The following is a 17,152-nucleotide window of genomic DNA, read 5'->3' as shown; positions in this document are numbered from 1 at the left end:
AAACGAAGTGTTTCAAACAAATTTTCTTTTTTGAGCACTTCTCTGGAGTATTTATGCTAATCCACTGATTTTGGTCACATCACCTGAAGAAATTTTTATATGGTAAAACACTGGGATTTCTTATACAAAATTACATTTGGTAGGATGTTCATGCAAACCTGAGTTGTTATTGAAAGATTTAGCTAGGATTACCCTGATAAAATCAAGTCCATAAAACTAAGAAGTTTTCAAAATCTAAGGAACAGCCATGTAAAAAATGCAAGTAATTTTCCATTTCTTATCTACATTAATTTTATTGAAAGTCAATCAGCTAGCCATTACAAGCAAATCATAGCATTTCCTTTGCTGTTGTTAGGAAAATTTAAATAATTTAACAATATCTTCTCTGTTTAGAGCTATGTGTGTTTAAACTTTGGATTAATGTTTTCATAGGCTTCCCTGTAGAGAAATTAGCAAGCTAGGACATGTTCAGGTTGTAGTATGGTAGTATGCATTATAGTATAGAAGTATTGCATTCCTCTTTTTACCTATAACTAGGCTCAGATGATTTTGTCATTCCTACAGCTTTGGAACCAAACTAGAGAATGTACTTGTGTAACAAGCAAAAAAGAAAAGTTGCTCCCATTCCCTCTTACTTATTTGTTTGTTTGTTTGTGTTTGTAGTGAAAACTGGAAAAATAAGAAGAGTTATTTACAATGCTCCTTTTTTTATTTTGTGAACATCAGCTCTGAGTTTCAGCATTTAAAAAAAGGGATGAGGTAATGTGATTTTAAAAACATTTAACAGCTTTAGTTTGATTTACTTACCCCGAATGTCTGAAAGTTTGACTCATTTATCAAATTCAGTATTTTTTTTTCTCAGTACTGGCAAAGCCTGTTGGGTGCAGAAAGCCCTTATGCACTAAATTCTCCTGAGAAAGGACTTCAGACAATGTATTGACTGACTTTGCATAGCATAAAACAAATTCTGAAAATTGTTGGCAATGTTCCAATCAACATATCTGTAATTTGATGACTCTTTACTTCACAATGAGGACTGTTACCAACAGAACATTGCAGTATAGTTTCTTTCAGCTACTCTCCTCAGAGTGAACATATTGTATTAACACTCTCTGCCTTGTATTTACTATCAATGCATATTCAGGATTTGATTTGAACCCCTAAATGACTCTCCATAAATTTGGGCCTTATCTGCTTGAAAAATAGTCTTACTCCCCTTAAGGTTCAAGAAGCTCAGATTACTAATGTATCTGAGCCCTCACTTTTACAAGAAGATGTCCATGACAATGGATGCTCCTGGCAAGCTTTAAGATGCCCGTGCACTTTTAAAGTAGTTCACCTCTTATACTGTGATAAGTTTCCATTAGGAATTACCATGGGAATGTTTTTTTCTACTTCCAATTTGGCAATATTCTGAATACAACAGACATTTCTTAGTATCCATGGGAAGGAGATAGATACAGTGAAGGCAAACAGAAATAACTCCAGAAAAATGAAATTCTCTCATTCATATTTCATGTTACCCTTCTCTAAAATTAGGCAGCTAATTTAAGTAGAAGATTAAGTTTTACTGAATTCCATAAATTCAATATTAGTCAATTAGTCAAACCAGAAAGGTGCAGAAAGGCACTGAAAATACTCCCATTAGCCATAAAATATACCACATGCCATTTAAAAAAGTATTTTAAAATACAGTACCCAGAAAATTCTTTGAGGGCTGAGAAGTACTTGATGGGTTTTCTGGTAGGTATTCTTAAGGTTTTTTGGCTTTTAATTCTAGAACGTTCATCCTTCACCATTACATTGTAATTTCACCTATTACTAAATAAAATAAATAAAACATCAGAAGACGTTTACATTCCATTATCTCCTATTTCAGCTAAGTGAATGTATTCTGGAACTCATGACACCACACAAGATTCTTTATGCAGCTACATCACAGATTCAGAATCAAGTTCTACATTCTGACAACATTAGAAATAAAAATAAATTTAAATGATAAGGAGAAGGCACCCATGCCACCTCCAGCAAAAGGTCATCAAAGAATAAGCATCAGGACAAATTTCCTAGGATGTATATATATCACTAAATGATAAAATATGAAACTCTTCCATGTTATTAAAGAAATAGTAAGTGTAAAGATATTTAACAGTTCTATGACTACAACAGAGTGAAAGGGAAATCCTCCCTCACATGAAAACGATCCACATATTTTATTGGATCTACAACTTAAGCACATCTTAAATGCTTAACTAAAGCATATTCAACCTGATGCTGTTAAGCCAACCATTTGGCTGAGTTTTATCCAGTCATCTCTCCAGCTGACTACTAACATGAATTATATCTGCACAAATCAGATCAGGCACACAAGCAGAAAGTCTGAATGTAATTGCCTTCTTCACATTGCCTATAGCCTCTTGTGTTTGCACAATTCAATCAGCTTTCTCCAGACCTTGTTGTCCTTCCTGCAGCAGCATCTGCAGAGCACACTGCTGTCTGTACAGTGCATGCAAACCCCGCCAGTGCATGCTCATGTTATGTTTTCCTGGGATTTAGTAAAAGATGGCACAACTGGAACAACTTCCTGCATGAAAAAAGACATAAAATAGCTATTAGATAACATGACACCAGTCTAACATGGCCCTTCTTGCAAAATGCGAGGATATGGAGGATAAAAAGGTATCGAATAGAGAAGCTTGTTAAAGCTGGTTACAACAAAAGCCATCGAGTGTGCACTGTAGGCAATCTAGTCAGTTGCTCTTCATGTTAGCAACATTTGGGGATTTGTTGTGACAGAGCAATTAAAAGTTCAACTTTTGGGAATGGGAATAGTAACTGTGATACTTCCAGGGTCAAAGTGACCGTTGGTATTTTTGAGCCTGTTCATTTGGATCTCCCAGGAGCTCTCATCCAAATTAAGCATTTTTCCTGCACAATTAATAAGCCAACAAATGGAAAAGACACATGCAAATTCAATTACTTTAGCACAATCATAACCTATTACAGCAAAATATGTATCCAGCCTCATGGCGCCTTAAAGAAATCGTTGTAGTCTGTTAGTAATCCAAGAACTGGCCTGATTCAATAATAGCTTAATAATGTTGAAGGTTCTGGTCTTCATTAAGAATTTCTCAATAGGTATGTGAAATAGGTATATGAAATTCCAGATCTCAATTAAACGGTAAGAGACAGGCAACAATTAAAAAAAAAGATACATGTATCATTCATAATATTATTTGGCGTGCCATTCAAAGGAACTACAATTTCATGCAGACTGGGAGACTTAAATGTATGTTCTGAGAATTTATTCCAAGGTTTTATTGATGTAAAAAATATAAAGGGGGCACACATCGTGCCCTCCTGAAGCCACCGGCACTGGGTGGAGCAGCTCTTACAGATGCAGCAGATGCTTCTCCGTTGCACAGGAAAACTTCAACCCTGGTTGGCAGCATCACTGCATTGGATCCTTGCAGAGCCTTAAAAATGTTGCTAGGTCAGATTTATGTACACAACAATAGCAAGAATACTTGCTACCTAAGAGAATTTCCACAATTTTCCACAATCTTGCCCTTCTTCTCAGCTCTGGTGAGGCCACATCTGGAGTGCCATTTCTGGTTCTAGGCTTCACAGAGAGTCATGGAGCTCTTGGAGCAGATCCAGCAAAGGGCAACAAAGATGATTGAGGGACTAGATCATTCTTATGGGGAAAGGCTGAGGGACCTGGGCCTGTTCAGCCTCGAAAAAAGACAACTGAGAGGGGACCTCATCAATATTTATCAGTATCTGTAGGGAGCGTATCAACAGGATGGATCCAGGCTCTGCTCAGTGGTGCCGAGCAATACGACAAGAGGCATTGGGCAGAGACTGACACACAGGAAGTTCCACTCGAACATCAGGAAGCATTTTGTTACTGCGAAGGTGGCACTGGAACAGGCAGCCCAGAGAGGCTGTGGAGTTTCCCTCACTGGAGATACCTGGACAGAATCCTAATGTGCTCTGTGGGGTTCTGCCTGAGCCGGCATGTTGAACTCTATGACCCTATTAGTTGTCCTTCCCAGCCTCACCCACCAAGTAACTCAGTGATTTAAAAGTATGACTGGATTAATGCTTTAACAAATACTAAAATGGAGTTAGTCACGGCATGACTGATGCCTTAGTTAAATTTTAAAGGCAGACCTTTATCACCAAAGGGTAATATAGAATTCAGTGGGCATCAATGCACACTTTATCATGCACTGCATAAATTATTGTTTCTATTAAATTCGCCCGTGTTTCTGAGGTTGCAAATGACGAATACCGTGCTAGGAACCGCTGGAAGAGAAACCGACCAGACTGAAAAGCCTGAGACAGAGAGAGTTCGGGAGAATATCAGGTAACTTCAGCACTAGGAACGGCCAGGGGAAAGAGAGAGGAGGGGACACGACACGGGTGTCTCAGGCTCCACTAGAAGGGGAGCGGACGGTCCCGAACAGCCGCGCGGGGCGGCGGCGGCGGGGCAGGAGGAGGCGCTGGGGCCGCCCCACGCCCGGAGCCCGCGGGCGGGCCCGCACCCGCCTCCAGCGGCAGAGGCCGAGGGCGGGCCGGGGCGGCGGTGCAGGAGGGCAAAGGGGCAGCGGCAGAGCGCGCTGGGCCGCCATGGTGCTGGTGGTGGTGATGGGCGTCAGCGGCTCAGGGAAGTAGGTACCAGGCGGGGGGCAGGCGCGGGGCGGAGCAGCGGCGGCGCTGCGGCTGTGCCGGGGTCTGGGCGCTGCCGGAGCCCTGCGGTGCGGGTCCGGGTGCGGGTCCGGATGCTAATCCTTTGTGCTTCCCCGCAGGACCACGGTCGGGTCGCGGCTGGCAGAGAAGGTAGGAGCGTGTGGGAGCCGCCGCCTCGGAGGCGTGCCGGGGCGGACAGGCACCTCCCTGCGCCGGGCCGACGGCCTTCCCCCGGGCTGCTGGTCCCCCGAGCCGGGTTTGGTTTGTGCAGTGCTGCCTGCAGGGACTTCAGCTCAGCACCCTGATAAAACAGCTGCTTTAGTGGTTTTTGTTGTTTGGTTTTTGGTTTTGTTTTTGTTTTTTCTAATCATCATGCTATAAACGGTGATTCATACTGTGGTGCAAGAAGCCTGTAATTTCTTAGGTGTCATCTTTGTAAATTCTGAAGTCCTTGTTGCCTCACCTGACTTAGCTGAACGATCCATAATTAATTTATTTCTTTCTTAGTTGGGATGGAAATTCTACGATGCAGACGATTATCATCCTCTAGAGAATAAGAAGAAAATGAAAGAAGGGATACCACTAAATGATGAGGTACCTTGAATAAGCTCTGAAAAAACTGTTGTCCACACATTTATCTCGGTAACTTCATGCAGATCTTGTTGAAGTAAATTGTGTTCTGATTGTAAACACAGGTCTGCATTTGCCAAGGTGAGGGAGGCTTCTTGTGTCAAAAAAGATTCTGCATAAAAAAGTAGTTTATGAAATGCTTGTCAGCACGGAAGTGGTATGCTGCTGCTTCAGGATTTGTGAGAAATCTCCCCCTCTACAGTCCACACACAGAGTTGCAGTTTGATTCATAGAATATCCTGAGTTGGAAGGGACCCACAAGAACCACAGAATCCATTGTGTGGCCCTGCCCAAAACAACTCCAAAAATTTGTTACCCTTCTCTCAAATCACTTTACATAATTTATCACCACTTGTAGTTAACTTGGGAGGTCCCAGATGACTGGAGGTTGGCCAATGTGGCCCATCTACAGGAAGGGCTGGAAGGAGGATCCAGGGAGCCCATAAGTCTGGCCTCAGTGTCAGGGAAGGTAATGGAACAGATTGAGTACATCACATGGCATGTGCAGTACAACCACTACATCAGGCCCAGCCAGCAGGGGTTTGGGAAAGGTAACTTTACCTCCTTCTATATCTAGGTGAACTAGTGGATGTGGGAAAGGCTGTGGATATAGTCTGCCTGGACTTTGGTGCCTTTTCCCAAAGCATCCTCGTAGACGAACTGGCTTCTTGTGTCTAGGATGAGTGCACTGTTGGCTAGTTAAGAAGTGGCTGGATGGTCAGGCCCAGAGATTGTTTGGATTGGATACAGGGATCAGCATCATGGCCAACTCTGGTTAACATCTATCAATGATATGGGGTGGGAGGGGTTGACTCCATTCAGTAAGTCTGCAGGTGACACCAATTTGGATGGAAGTGTTGATCTGCTGGAGGGCAGGATGGTGCTGCAGAGGCATCCAGACAGGCTGGATCAATGGGCTGAGCCCAATTATGTAAGTTTCAACAAGGTGAAGTGCCAGGTCCTGCCACTGGATCACAACAGCCCCAGGCAGGACTACAGGCTTGGGGTAGAGAGGCTGGAAAGCTGTCCAGCAGAAAAGGGCCTGGAAGTGCTGGTTGGCAGCAGGTGAACATGAGCCAGCACACACTTAGATGGCCCAGAAGGCCAATGGCATCCTAGCCTCTATTAGCAACAGTGTGGCCAGCAAAACCAGGACAGTGATTGCCCCCCTGTACCTGTACCTCACATTGGTGAGACCACACCTTGAGTGCTGTGTCCAGTTTTGGGCCCCTTAATTCAGGAAGGACATTGAGATGCTGGAGTCAGTCCAGAGAAGGGCAAAGGTGCTGGTGAAGGGTCTGGAGCACAAGTCCTGTGAGGAGCAGCTGAGGGAGGTGGGGGTGTTTTTACCTCAGAGAAAAGGAGGCTCAGAGGAGACCTTATCAGTCTCTACAATTGGAAAGGAGGTTGGAACCTCTCAGGAAAGGAGGTTGTGGTGAGATGGGAGTCAGCTTCCTCTCACAGTTAACAAGGAATGGGACAAAGGAAAATGATCTCAGGTTGTGCTAGGGGAGTTTCAAGTTGAGTGCCTGCCCCTCAGTCTCCTCTTCTTCAGGCGGAACAGATCAAGTGACCTCAGCCACTTCTCATACACCTTCCCCTCAAGGCCCCTCAGCATCCTCAAGGCCCTCCTTTGGATGCTTTCTAATATATTTATATTCTTCTTATATTGTGATGCCCAAAACTGCACACAGGACTCAAGGTGAGGCTGCCCCAGTGCAAAGCAGAGCAGGACAATCCCATCCCTTGATGGGCTGGCAATGCTTGAAGTACTAATAGCATAATGGTACAACTTGAAAAAAAGGATTTTTCCATTTCCCATCAATTAGAATAGTGGTTTTACAGTTAAAGCCACTTTTCCTGTACAGAGTCAGGAAGAATTAAAAAAGGTAATGTCCACTACTTCTGGAGAAATATACACTTATGACTGTAGATAAAGACTTTTAAACAAAGACTATAAACTAAACAATCCTGGTGAACACTGAAATCAATCTAAAAGCATACAAAGCTTAGAAACGAGCAAGATGCAGTAATAGGATATTTTGAAAAAGACTAAGAATCTAGCTGTAATAGAAAAATTTTGCAAAGCTCTTACCTTTTTTCTTCTTTTTTTGCAAGGCTTCCACTTTTTTTTTTTTTTTTAGGCCCTCAAATCTTTTGGGAGATGTCCTTAGCCAATTTAAATTGAAAAAAAATATTCTAGTTTCTGGTTAAAAACTTGGATCTTTCACTTGTGGTTGGAAGCCTATATGTCATCTGTAGCAGCATTATACACTTGAATGAATAAACCACTGGTGAATGGTGCTCAGCAAGAGGAAAGCATCTCTTCTGAAAAATGAGAGGTGCAAAATTGTGAGGGCCTTCTTGAATGCCTAGAGGAAGTTACTGTGTAATGATAGCAACAAAAAATTGTGTTTATTTGTCTGTTATCATTTGTTGTGCTCGCCCAGCAGTAACAGCATTGAAACATTAAATGGGAGCAGTTGTTTAGTGCTCATTAGGCATGACTGAAGTTTGCAGCAGCTTAAAATTTCAGATTAAGTAAGCATCTGATTGATCACTCATGTTTGCTTAAGTAATGGGCAAAAGTTTTAAGAAATTGTGATTGTGGTTACATTTATTTGTGAGTACTACTGACATAATTATTGCAGATTACTAAATTTAGATCTGTTTCTGAAAGCTTCAACTTGGATCCAAAATGAGGATGGGGTGTGTGTGTATGACACTATATCAGGGAAAAGAAATAACTCTAGCTATACATTTGAATAGTATAAGAGAAGCAAGAGGTAAGTTGACTTACCTCAGAACGTCCTTCAGATGTTTACAAGGTGCATGCTGCACTTGCATACATATTACTTCCATCATATATTTGTAATATAAAAAGTACTATTCCACTAAAAGCATCTTATTCATAATATGCCTAGCACTTCTTATTAGCCTTCAGGCAGTGGGAGCAAATCTATGTAGGAAGAAAGAGATTCAAAACTGAACTTGCTGTACAGTTTAATGCTAATATTTACCTCTAGTCAAATATCTGAGATGCTAAAAGCAAATGTTTCAAATTAATTTCTGAAAAATTTTTAACTAACTTGCTTTCTTTCTAGGACAGGATTCCCTGGCTTTGTGCACTGCATGATATACTAAGGAGGTAAGAGAATATCTAATTTTTAAATGTTTTAGCTAAAGACAGAAGTACCAGAAGTGCTTTCCCCCACTGCATTGCAAAGCAGAAATGTAAGTGGCAGTGTAAAGAAATTTTGCAGGTAGTAAAGTCATTCTATTTTTACTAATCTAAACTGTCATAGTCATTGCTGATGGTGAGCTAATCTCTGAGAATCAAAATGGGAAATTGTTGCCAATGATAGTTGTTTTCTACTATCTGTGTAAAAATAATTGCAAGGATCCAGTTTATTAATAAGCCTGACTTTAGCTACTTACAAAGAACATAACCACAAAATACACCACCACCAACAGCAGGATAAAATACTGTTATTTTGAATAAGATACAGTGTCAAGTTTGCTTGATACTGTTTGTTTGCTTGAGTGTACTCTGCTAATTTGCAGATGACACCAAAATGGGAGGAGTAATTGATGCAGAGGGACCTTGAAAGGCTGTAGAAACGGATTGGTAGGAACCTTTTAAAAAGGCAAAATCCTGCCCCTGGGAAGGAACAATTTCAAGCACTGGTATGGACACTGAGGGACACTCAGCTGGAAAGCAGCAGAAAAGGGCCTGAGGTGGACAGCCCCAGCTGGACATATGCCAGCAATGTGCTCTTCTGGCAAGGCAGGCCAGCAAAATCCTGAATTCTGGGCTATATTAGACCAAGTATTGCCAGCAGGTCGAAGGAGGTGATCCATCCCCTCTCCTTTTACACAGTGAGGCCACACCTCCTGAACTGTTGTGACAGTTCTGGGCTCCTCATTATGAGAGGCATGGACATATTGGACAGTATCCAGCAATGATGAAGGGACTGGAGTACGTCCCAAACAAGAAAAAGCTTGGGAGGGCAGGGACTGTTAAGCCAGGCTTTACACTTGCTTGTGCACATTAGGTGACCATATCTCATTGGAATTGAGATACCTCATTTCTCACTGAAATTTGTCTGGATTAATTTGCTGGATCCATTGTTTCATGCTATGTGATAGCTCAATGCCACTGCCCAGCTCTGGAAAATCAACCATAAAAAAATCAACCATTTTACAAAATCAACCATATTTTAAAAGAGCCTAATGCCAATGTTTAATTATTAGTACTTATTAGCAGCTGAGGCTGTCACTGACTTACCTAGGTGATAATGGTAGGTATTAGAAATTCTTACTTCCCTTTGAACCAAAATCTGATAACCATAGAATGATTTTTAAATATGTGTATACCTGATTTAATTTTTTTTATGAAATATATTTTCTTAGGCAGGAATTTTATTCACTCTTCATAGACACAACTAATTCTGGATTTGCTTTTTGGTGGAATAGACTCACACAAAGTTAAATGCTTTATTTGAAGAAACCTTGTCAGCAGAAAATACATATGCAGTGCATTCACTGACCTGCAATCCCTTGTTTAAGCTGAAGTGAGTATAGATGCAATGCTACCAGTGAGTTGCAGGAAACCTAAATTACAGTTAAATCTGAGACAGTGACAGCAGGTGTTGAAAATATTGTGTATTTAAGAACAGTGGTCTGTATTGCTTATCAGCCACTTACCCTTAGAGAGAATAGTATAGTAATTTTATAGATCAGAGATAGGTGTTTCTATGGATATTTATTTCCTGTTCTCAGCAATTAAGGAAATGAGCTTGACACTTCCTTGTGCTAGAATTGAATTTAATTTAGGAAAGAATGTTGCTTAGAAAAGGCTATAGAAAATGTCCCTCAGACTGAGATTTTACCAGAAGGTTGGCTAGCCTGGCCTCACTTTCAAATCACATCTTTACCTGGACTGGAAATTTGGTTTCAAAATCCTGTCAAAATTACTCAAATACCACTGTCACAAAGCCACTACTCCCATGGCTGGCCTTCTTGAGGAGCTATAGCATGTCTACTTTGTTCAGCAGAACTAAAAGTCATTTTTGTTATACCATATGTAGATATGTAAAGGTTTTTGGGGTTTGGTTTTTTTTTTTTTTTTGATAGAGAAGACGCATCTAGACAAGATACAATCCTGGCCTGTTCTGCACTGAAGAAGATGTACAGGCGTGTGTTAATTGGTGGAGCATCTGCAATTGAAAGCAACCAGCCAGAGCAACCAGGAGAAAACCCAGCACTGAAGATCCTCTTCGTTCATTTGGATGGACCTAAGGACATTATTGCTGGCCGCCTGGAGAAGCGGAGAGGTCATTTTATGCCACTTGAACTTCTCCAGTCTCAGTTTGATACTCTAGAGCCACCCAGTGCACCAGAAAACTTCATTACTGTCAGTCTAGAAAAATCTCTCCCAGAAATACTGCTACAGATTGAGAGCGCCATTCTTCAGGGTGAGGCTTTGCCAGAGTAATTTTCTGAATGACACATACAGAAATTCCCTGAAGGACAGCAAGGCAAAGAGACAGAATTTTAATTATTAAATTGATTATTAAATCAAACCAACTTATTCTTAAGAGCTGGTTTACTACTTATTTTTTTTATCATGACTCTGTAAAAGACATTTAAAATGTCTCTTACATCTTTTGCATATATAAGATACAAGAACTGTTAACTTTTTAAGCCCTTCACTGTATGAAGTTAAAATTCTCCTTTTAGTAAGAGCCTGCTTTTGAAAATCCTGGCAAGGGTGACACAGAATAGTTTATTTTCCTAATTTTAATATTTACTCTGTCGGACACTGAGATGGGCACATCTGCTATTACAAGATTAAATAATTTAGAGCTTTGTTAAAAATAACGTCATTTCCTAGAGGAGGCAGGAACATGCATGATGAATGTCATACATTATACTACCCGTCTCACTGCTGGATTTGCATTGAGTTGTAGGTTCTGTGTTTGTACTCTTGCTGACCTCACCAGAGCACTGATCACTTCATTAGAATTTTTCTGATCTCTTACTGTATGTATTGGACACCAAGCTGAAAAATGTGAGAAAAAAAAAGTTGTGGTGGTGATGCAGTATACAAAATTTAATTGAATGGAAAGCTTTAGAAATAAAGTATAAGTGACATCATACTGACTCTGAAGTTAGAGCTTTCATGTACAAAGTGTACATATTGCAGTCAAGTGTGAGTCAACCAGTGATTTAAGGTAGTGAATGCAAGGTTGATAGATATTTCCTTATTTTTGAAAACTTACTCTTTTGCAGTTGGACCTTCTCCTTCACTTCCCAGTGCTGGTGGGCACCTCAGTGTATGTCAATGCAATTGCTTTAAAGCTTTTGATCACACTATTCCTAATATGTATTTTTCTCATCTTTTTTGATGCAGATGAGAAGAAAATTCCAAATACCCAATCAGTCACCTAGCTCACAGAATTTAAGTTTAAAGTCCTTCTTTACCACCAAGGTGTTTTTCAAAAAGCATTTCATGTCCAGGCAGTTACCAGTTTTAGTCTACTACAGGGTGCTCTCACCTCAGAGCCAGGGTGCAAGGTGAAGACATAGAGGCAAAGTTAAGTGCAAAAGACAGGGATGTCTGTATGCTTAATACCCTCAAATTTCAGAGACCCCTTCAGACCAAGTGACTTGTCAGATCTGTACAAATTTTGTAGCTATGAAAATCACAGACACAGCACCCTCTTGTGGCACCTCTGCTGTTAATGAGGTCTTCATCTTTTCCAAAACACCATTTTACAGTTGACTAATGTACCCATTATAAAATACAGATTTATGCTTACTTCTTTCACACACAATAAAGCCAAACCAGGACACTATACAGCAGCTGCATCCTGTCACACAGAGATATGATCTGACCTTCAAATAATTTTTTTTTTAATTTTGAGTTTTAAGAAGGCCAGACTGATTTTCAGATCTACCTGTCCACATTTATAGAATACTATCAAAGTGGCTTCACCACTTTCACCACCAACAAAAACTTGTATTCAACAGTTAAAAATAATTCTTTTTCAGAGAGTTTTATGTAAGCAGCTTGGATTTTGGAAGACTTCTAAACAAAGTTTGTACTTACAGGCAGTTCATGCTTCTTCAAATTAGGTCAGGGTATTTCTTAGTCTTTGCTTCTATGTTGGGAATATTTCCTTCCCTTACCCTTTAAATATATTTGCATTTTGCTTTTACTTAAAAAATACTGCAAAGAAGGTTGTTGTCAACGTAATCGGTTGTCTGTTACCTGCTATTCTGAAAAGACAACAAAGCATTATTTCTGTTCAGTTATATTCTGTGCATTACAAATTAATAGAATAATATGTGAATTATTGCAATACTAACAACGTAAAACTACTTTCAGATTGTAATCAAGCTGTGCACGTGTGCATTGGAAGAAAAAGGTAGCAGAACAATCCCTACCCAAACACAATTCTACAATATTTCATTTACTTGATTTTGGTTTCATTTGTTTTTTTTTTGTTTGAGGGTGTATTTTTTGGTTTTGTTGTTGTTGTTTTTAAACTAACACCACTATTCCAGGGATGTCATATTCAGGTTAGTTGGGCAGGCTATTAATATTTAGCACAGCTTATCTGGATGCTGTGTGTGTATTTTGAAATGTATTTAGGAAATGCAACAAAAACTGAGGAGTGAACACCCGGAGTTAGAAATTGCTTTCTCTGTCTCTAAGCACAAATTATTTATGCAAGGTACATGCACTATGCATCCTCACGAATTTATGCTAAGCACAGTTAGTAACATGCTGTATAAATACCGTACCTACTACAGCACAAAGTATAAACATTTTTCAGTGCTAAAATGAGGAAATAAAAATGAAATGCAATCTATCCCAAACTGTGCAAGTTTTCTATATAGGCAAATGAACAGACTAGCTGCCTGCCACCTCAACTATAAATTGATATGTGTTTTGGGGTTTTTTATCAATAATATTTATTTTATTATGCCAGGTTATGTTGTTGGGGAATGGAGGAGGCTACAGGGGTGGCTTCTGTGAGAAGCTACTGAAAACTTCCTCCACTCCCTGTAGAACCAATCCCAGCTGGCTCCCAGACAGATGTGGATTGCTGGACAAGGCTGGGCTAATCAGAAATGGTGGTAACACTCCTGTGATAACAGATTTAAGAAGGGGGGGAAAAAAACATGGTTGCACAGATGAAACTGCAGCCAGAAAAGAACAGGGTGAGAACACGTGAGAGAAATTCAACTCTGCAATCACCAAGGTCAGTGCACAAGGAGAGGGAGGAGGTGTTTCATGCACCAGAGCTGAGATTCCCCTGCAGCCCCTGGTGTGGTCCATAGCGAGGCAGCTGTGCCCCTGTGGCCCATAAAGGTCCATGGGGATGCAAAGATCCACCTGAAGGTGGTGGAGCAGCCCCAGGCTGGAGCAGGTGTATGCCTGAGAGGAGGCTGCACCCTGTGAGAAACCTGTACTGGAGCAGGGTCCTGGCAGGGACCTGCACACCTGTGGAGAGTGGAGCCCATGCTGGAGCAGGTTTCCTGTAGGATGTGACCCTGTGAGGGACTCAGACTAGAGCAGCCTGTCCATGAAGGACTGCGACCCATGAATAGTGACTCACATTGCAGCAGTTTGTTGCCCATGAGATGTTGGAGAAGTTCATGGAGAACTGCCTACCATGGGAGGGACCCGCTGCTGGAGCAGGGGAATAACTCTCCCTAAGCAAGTTTTTTCTGCCAAGGGGAATAAATCTCCCTTGGCAGAAAAAACTTGTGATGAACTGACTGTAACCCCTATTCCCTGTCTCCCTGCACTGATGGGGATAGGAGGTGGACCTAGAAAGGAGGGAGGAGGAGGGGGAAAGGTGTTCTGTTTTTACTCCTCATTATCCTGCTCTGATTTTGTTACTAATAAATTCAATTAATATATCTAACTCCACCCTGTTTTTCCCATGATAAGATTTGATGAGCAATGTCTCCCAGTTCTTATCTCAACCCATGAGTCATTTTTTTCATTTTCTTGCACCTGTCCAGCTGCAGAGGGGAGGGATACAGTAGCTTTGGTGGATGCCTGGCATCCAGCCAGGGTCAACCTAGTATATGCAGTCACTGAACCAAGAAGAAAATTAGGCAGACCACATCCTTTACAAAACCACCCATTTTACAGTCATATTCCCAATACTGAATGCATGCCTTCTGAGTCTTTTAAATTATTTCTGTCAGTTCAGATCATCATAACTTTTAGATTTCTTTGTTTTGGCATCAGTTACGTTTTCTAGCAGGAGTTTGATGATCAGGCAAGGCAGTTTTGCAGATGATCCTCAGGTCACTTGATCCACAGCAGAGGAAAAGAAGAAAGCAGGAAAAAAAAGCCAAAGAGACAACCTTCAGGCACACATGCCCTTCTGGTCCAAAATGCAAGCTGCAGATTTCAAGTACAAGTTATCTAAGTACTCATCTAAAAGAAGAGGTAGATGACAACTCTGAAAAGAGAATTTTCAAGAGAGATGGATAAAGTGGCAATGGGGAGAAGTGGGGAGGGGTGAACAAAGAGAAACATTGTAACATAATCTTAATCCAGTAAATGTGAGTTTTCTTTCATCATTAAAGATGAAATAAAATGTCTATCCTATCTATAAAGCATGTTCTGCTTGCTATATTTTCAGACAAAACTAAAACTTCTATTAAAAAACAGCTCAGTGTTTTTACCACTAGAAAGCCAGTTTAGTTGACAGTAGTTACTGATAAATATTGATTCTATTTCAAGAAGTAAGCTTAGCTAAAGGCTCGATATAGAATTTAGGTCAAACATATCTCCTGCTGAATTGCAATGAGATTTTACTTCAAATGTATTGTCTCTTAGTTTGCAACATGCAACTGAAATGCTTAAAAAGGGTGAGCTGAATGATGTCTTGAGAAAGTATTTGTGCTAGTTAGATTCATTGATTTAGTGTCTTGGTAAAAACTGTTCTCCCTCACATCACCCTTCCATCTGACAGACTTTTTGGAAGTCATGGACTATTCTCAAAAAGATCTGCCTATTGAATGATGAGGGAGTCTGAACTTTTTTTTAAATTCAAGGTCCCAGTAAGGCACACTTAAGTAGAATTAGTTTCTTTGGAGATCCCAATAATCACTGTGAAAATAACTGTAAAAAAGTAGATATTATTCTACAGAAACTACTTGTTCTCTATCCTTCCTTATCAAAGAGTCTTGTAACCACCCTCTGCCAGAAGGCCAGAATGAAACAATAAAGAAGAAAGTACTTGCTTGGGACAACAGGTCAAGATGCCTCCTTGCCCATCTCACCCTCCCTTTAGGTGCCTCTCTGTACAAAAATAGTTACAGGTAAGGAAGGTCATGCAACAGATGATGAGGCCTCTCCAGGGAGAGGCCAGACAGGCCTACAGCTCATAACAAGATCAGTTCCATGAAAAAGAAAATAGTGGTTGTAGTGGTAGATGGTTCCCATCCAATATGCTTGGAAGGATATTCCCCTCAAGGAAGTTTGCTGCAGCCCTGGGACCAAGATTAAGGGAAGTCACCAGGAAATTTCCCAGCCTGGTACAGTGCTCAGACTACTACCCACTGCTGATCCTCCATGAGAGTGGTGATGAAGTCACAACATGTAGCCAGTCCAAAGGCCATCAAGAGACTTCAAAGCCTTGGGACAATTGGTGAGGGAATCAGGGGCACAGGTTATTTTTTCCTCCATTATTCCATGTGCAGGTAGTGATTGAAAGAAACAAATTGATCGAGTCTATTAACATATGGCTCTGAGGCTCGTGTCACTGCCCAAATTTTGGGTTGTTTGACAGTGGGATAGCTAAGATAGCACCATTCTTGCTGGTATCAGATGAGATCAGAAGCATCACCTTTCTCAAAAGGAAAAGAGGGTTTTTGGTACAGGGCTAGCAGTCATTGATACAGTTTTAGACAATTTATGACTGGGAGGAGGGAGGTATCATCCTATTTAATAGGATAAGGTGTGGGATGACTTGCCATCCTACTTAAACCAGTTAGGCGCCAGAGTCAGCAAGAGACAGCCAGAGTGTGGAGAGGAACTGCAGGTCAGCAGGAGGGCAACTGGAGGGCAGCACAAAGGGATTCTAGCCACTCCAGAGAGAAGGTAATTTTCTGGGGGACCCAACTTAAATGCATCTATCCTAACACATACAGCATAGGGAATAAAATAGAGACAACATGCATGCCCGCAGGTCTACAATCTTTCGGGCATCATGGAAACATGGTGGCAACTCTTACCAGTGGAGTGCTGGAATGGAAGGATACAGTCTCTTCAGGAAGGACAGGCAGGGGAGATGAGGAAGAGGCGTCAACCTCTCTGTCAGTGACCACCTGGAGTGGAAGGAGCTCCACTGGGAATGGATGAGGAGCTAACTTAGAGCTTTTGGGTGAGGATTAAAGGGAGGTCAAGCACAGGTAACTTAATAGTAGAGGCCTGCTACAGGCCATCTTATCAGGAAGACCAATGAAGCCGTCCACAGACAGAGAAGAAAAGCCTCACAATCACAAGGCCTGGTCCTCAAGGGTAATTCCAACCACTGCAACTCTTTTTACCCCAGCTTTTTCTCTCGTTTTACCCCAGCAATCATATTCTACCACTCACTCAACACATGAAGTACACTGTGAGATCTGGGAGCAAGTCTGAAAATTTGTTGTAGAAGTTGGAGAGCTTGCTAGCCAACTTTTTACAGCTAAATAGTAGGCTAATTTCTGGAGTTAAGGCTACTGTATAGACATGTGGACCTTGTTGAGACAGACAAGAATTTACAAGAAACCTCACACACACTTCTGGGTT

At 41.2% G+C, this 17,152-nt stretch overlaps 1 protein-coding gene across 1 annotated transcript; it reads left to right on the top strand.

Moving 5' to 3' along the window:
* Positions 1–4,541: 4,541 nt before the first annotated feature.
* IDNK (IDNK gluconokinase) lies at positions 4,542–13,205 on the top strand. The gene is made up of 5 exons (XM_059874122.1): positions 4,542–4,676; positions 4,815–4,845; positions 5,203–5,289; positions 8,430–8,473; positions 10,462–13,205. The coding sequence occupies exons 1-5, from the start codon at positions 4,636–4,638 to the stop codon at positions 10,820–10,822; spliced, it is 564 nt and encodes a 187-aa protein (XP_059730105.1). The 5' UTR covers positions 4,542–4,635; the 3' UTR covers positions 10,823–13,205.
* The last annotated feature ends 3,947 nt before the right edge of the window (positions 13,206–17,152 follow it).

The sequence above is a fragment of the Haemorhous mexicanus genome, chromosome Z (assembly GCF_027477595.1).
Source record: "Haemorhous mexicanus isolate bHaeMex1 chromosome Z, bHaeMex1.pri, whole genome shotgun sequence".
NCBI classification, from domain to species: domain Eukaryota; kingdom Metazoa; phylum Chordata; class Aves; order Passeriformes; family Fringillidae; genus Haemorhous; species Haemorhous mexicanus.
Note: the sequence above shows the minus strand (reverse complement) of the source record. Positions and strands in the feature narration are given on the sequence as shown.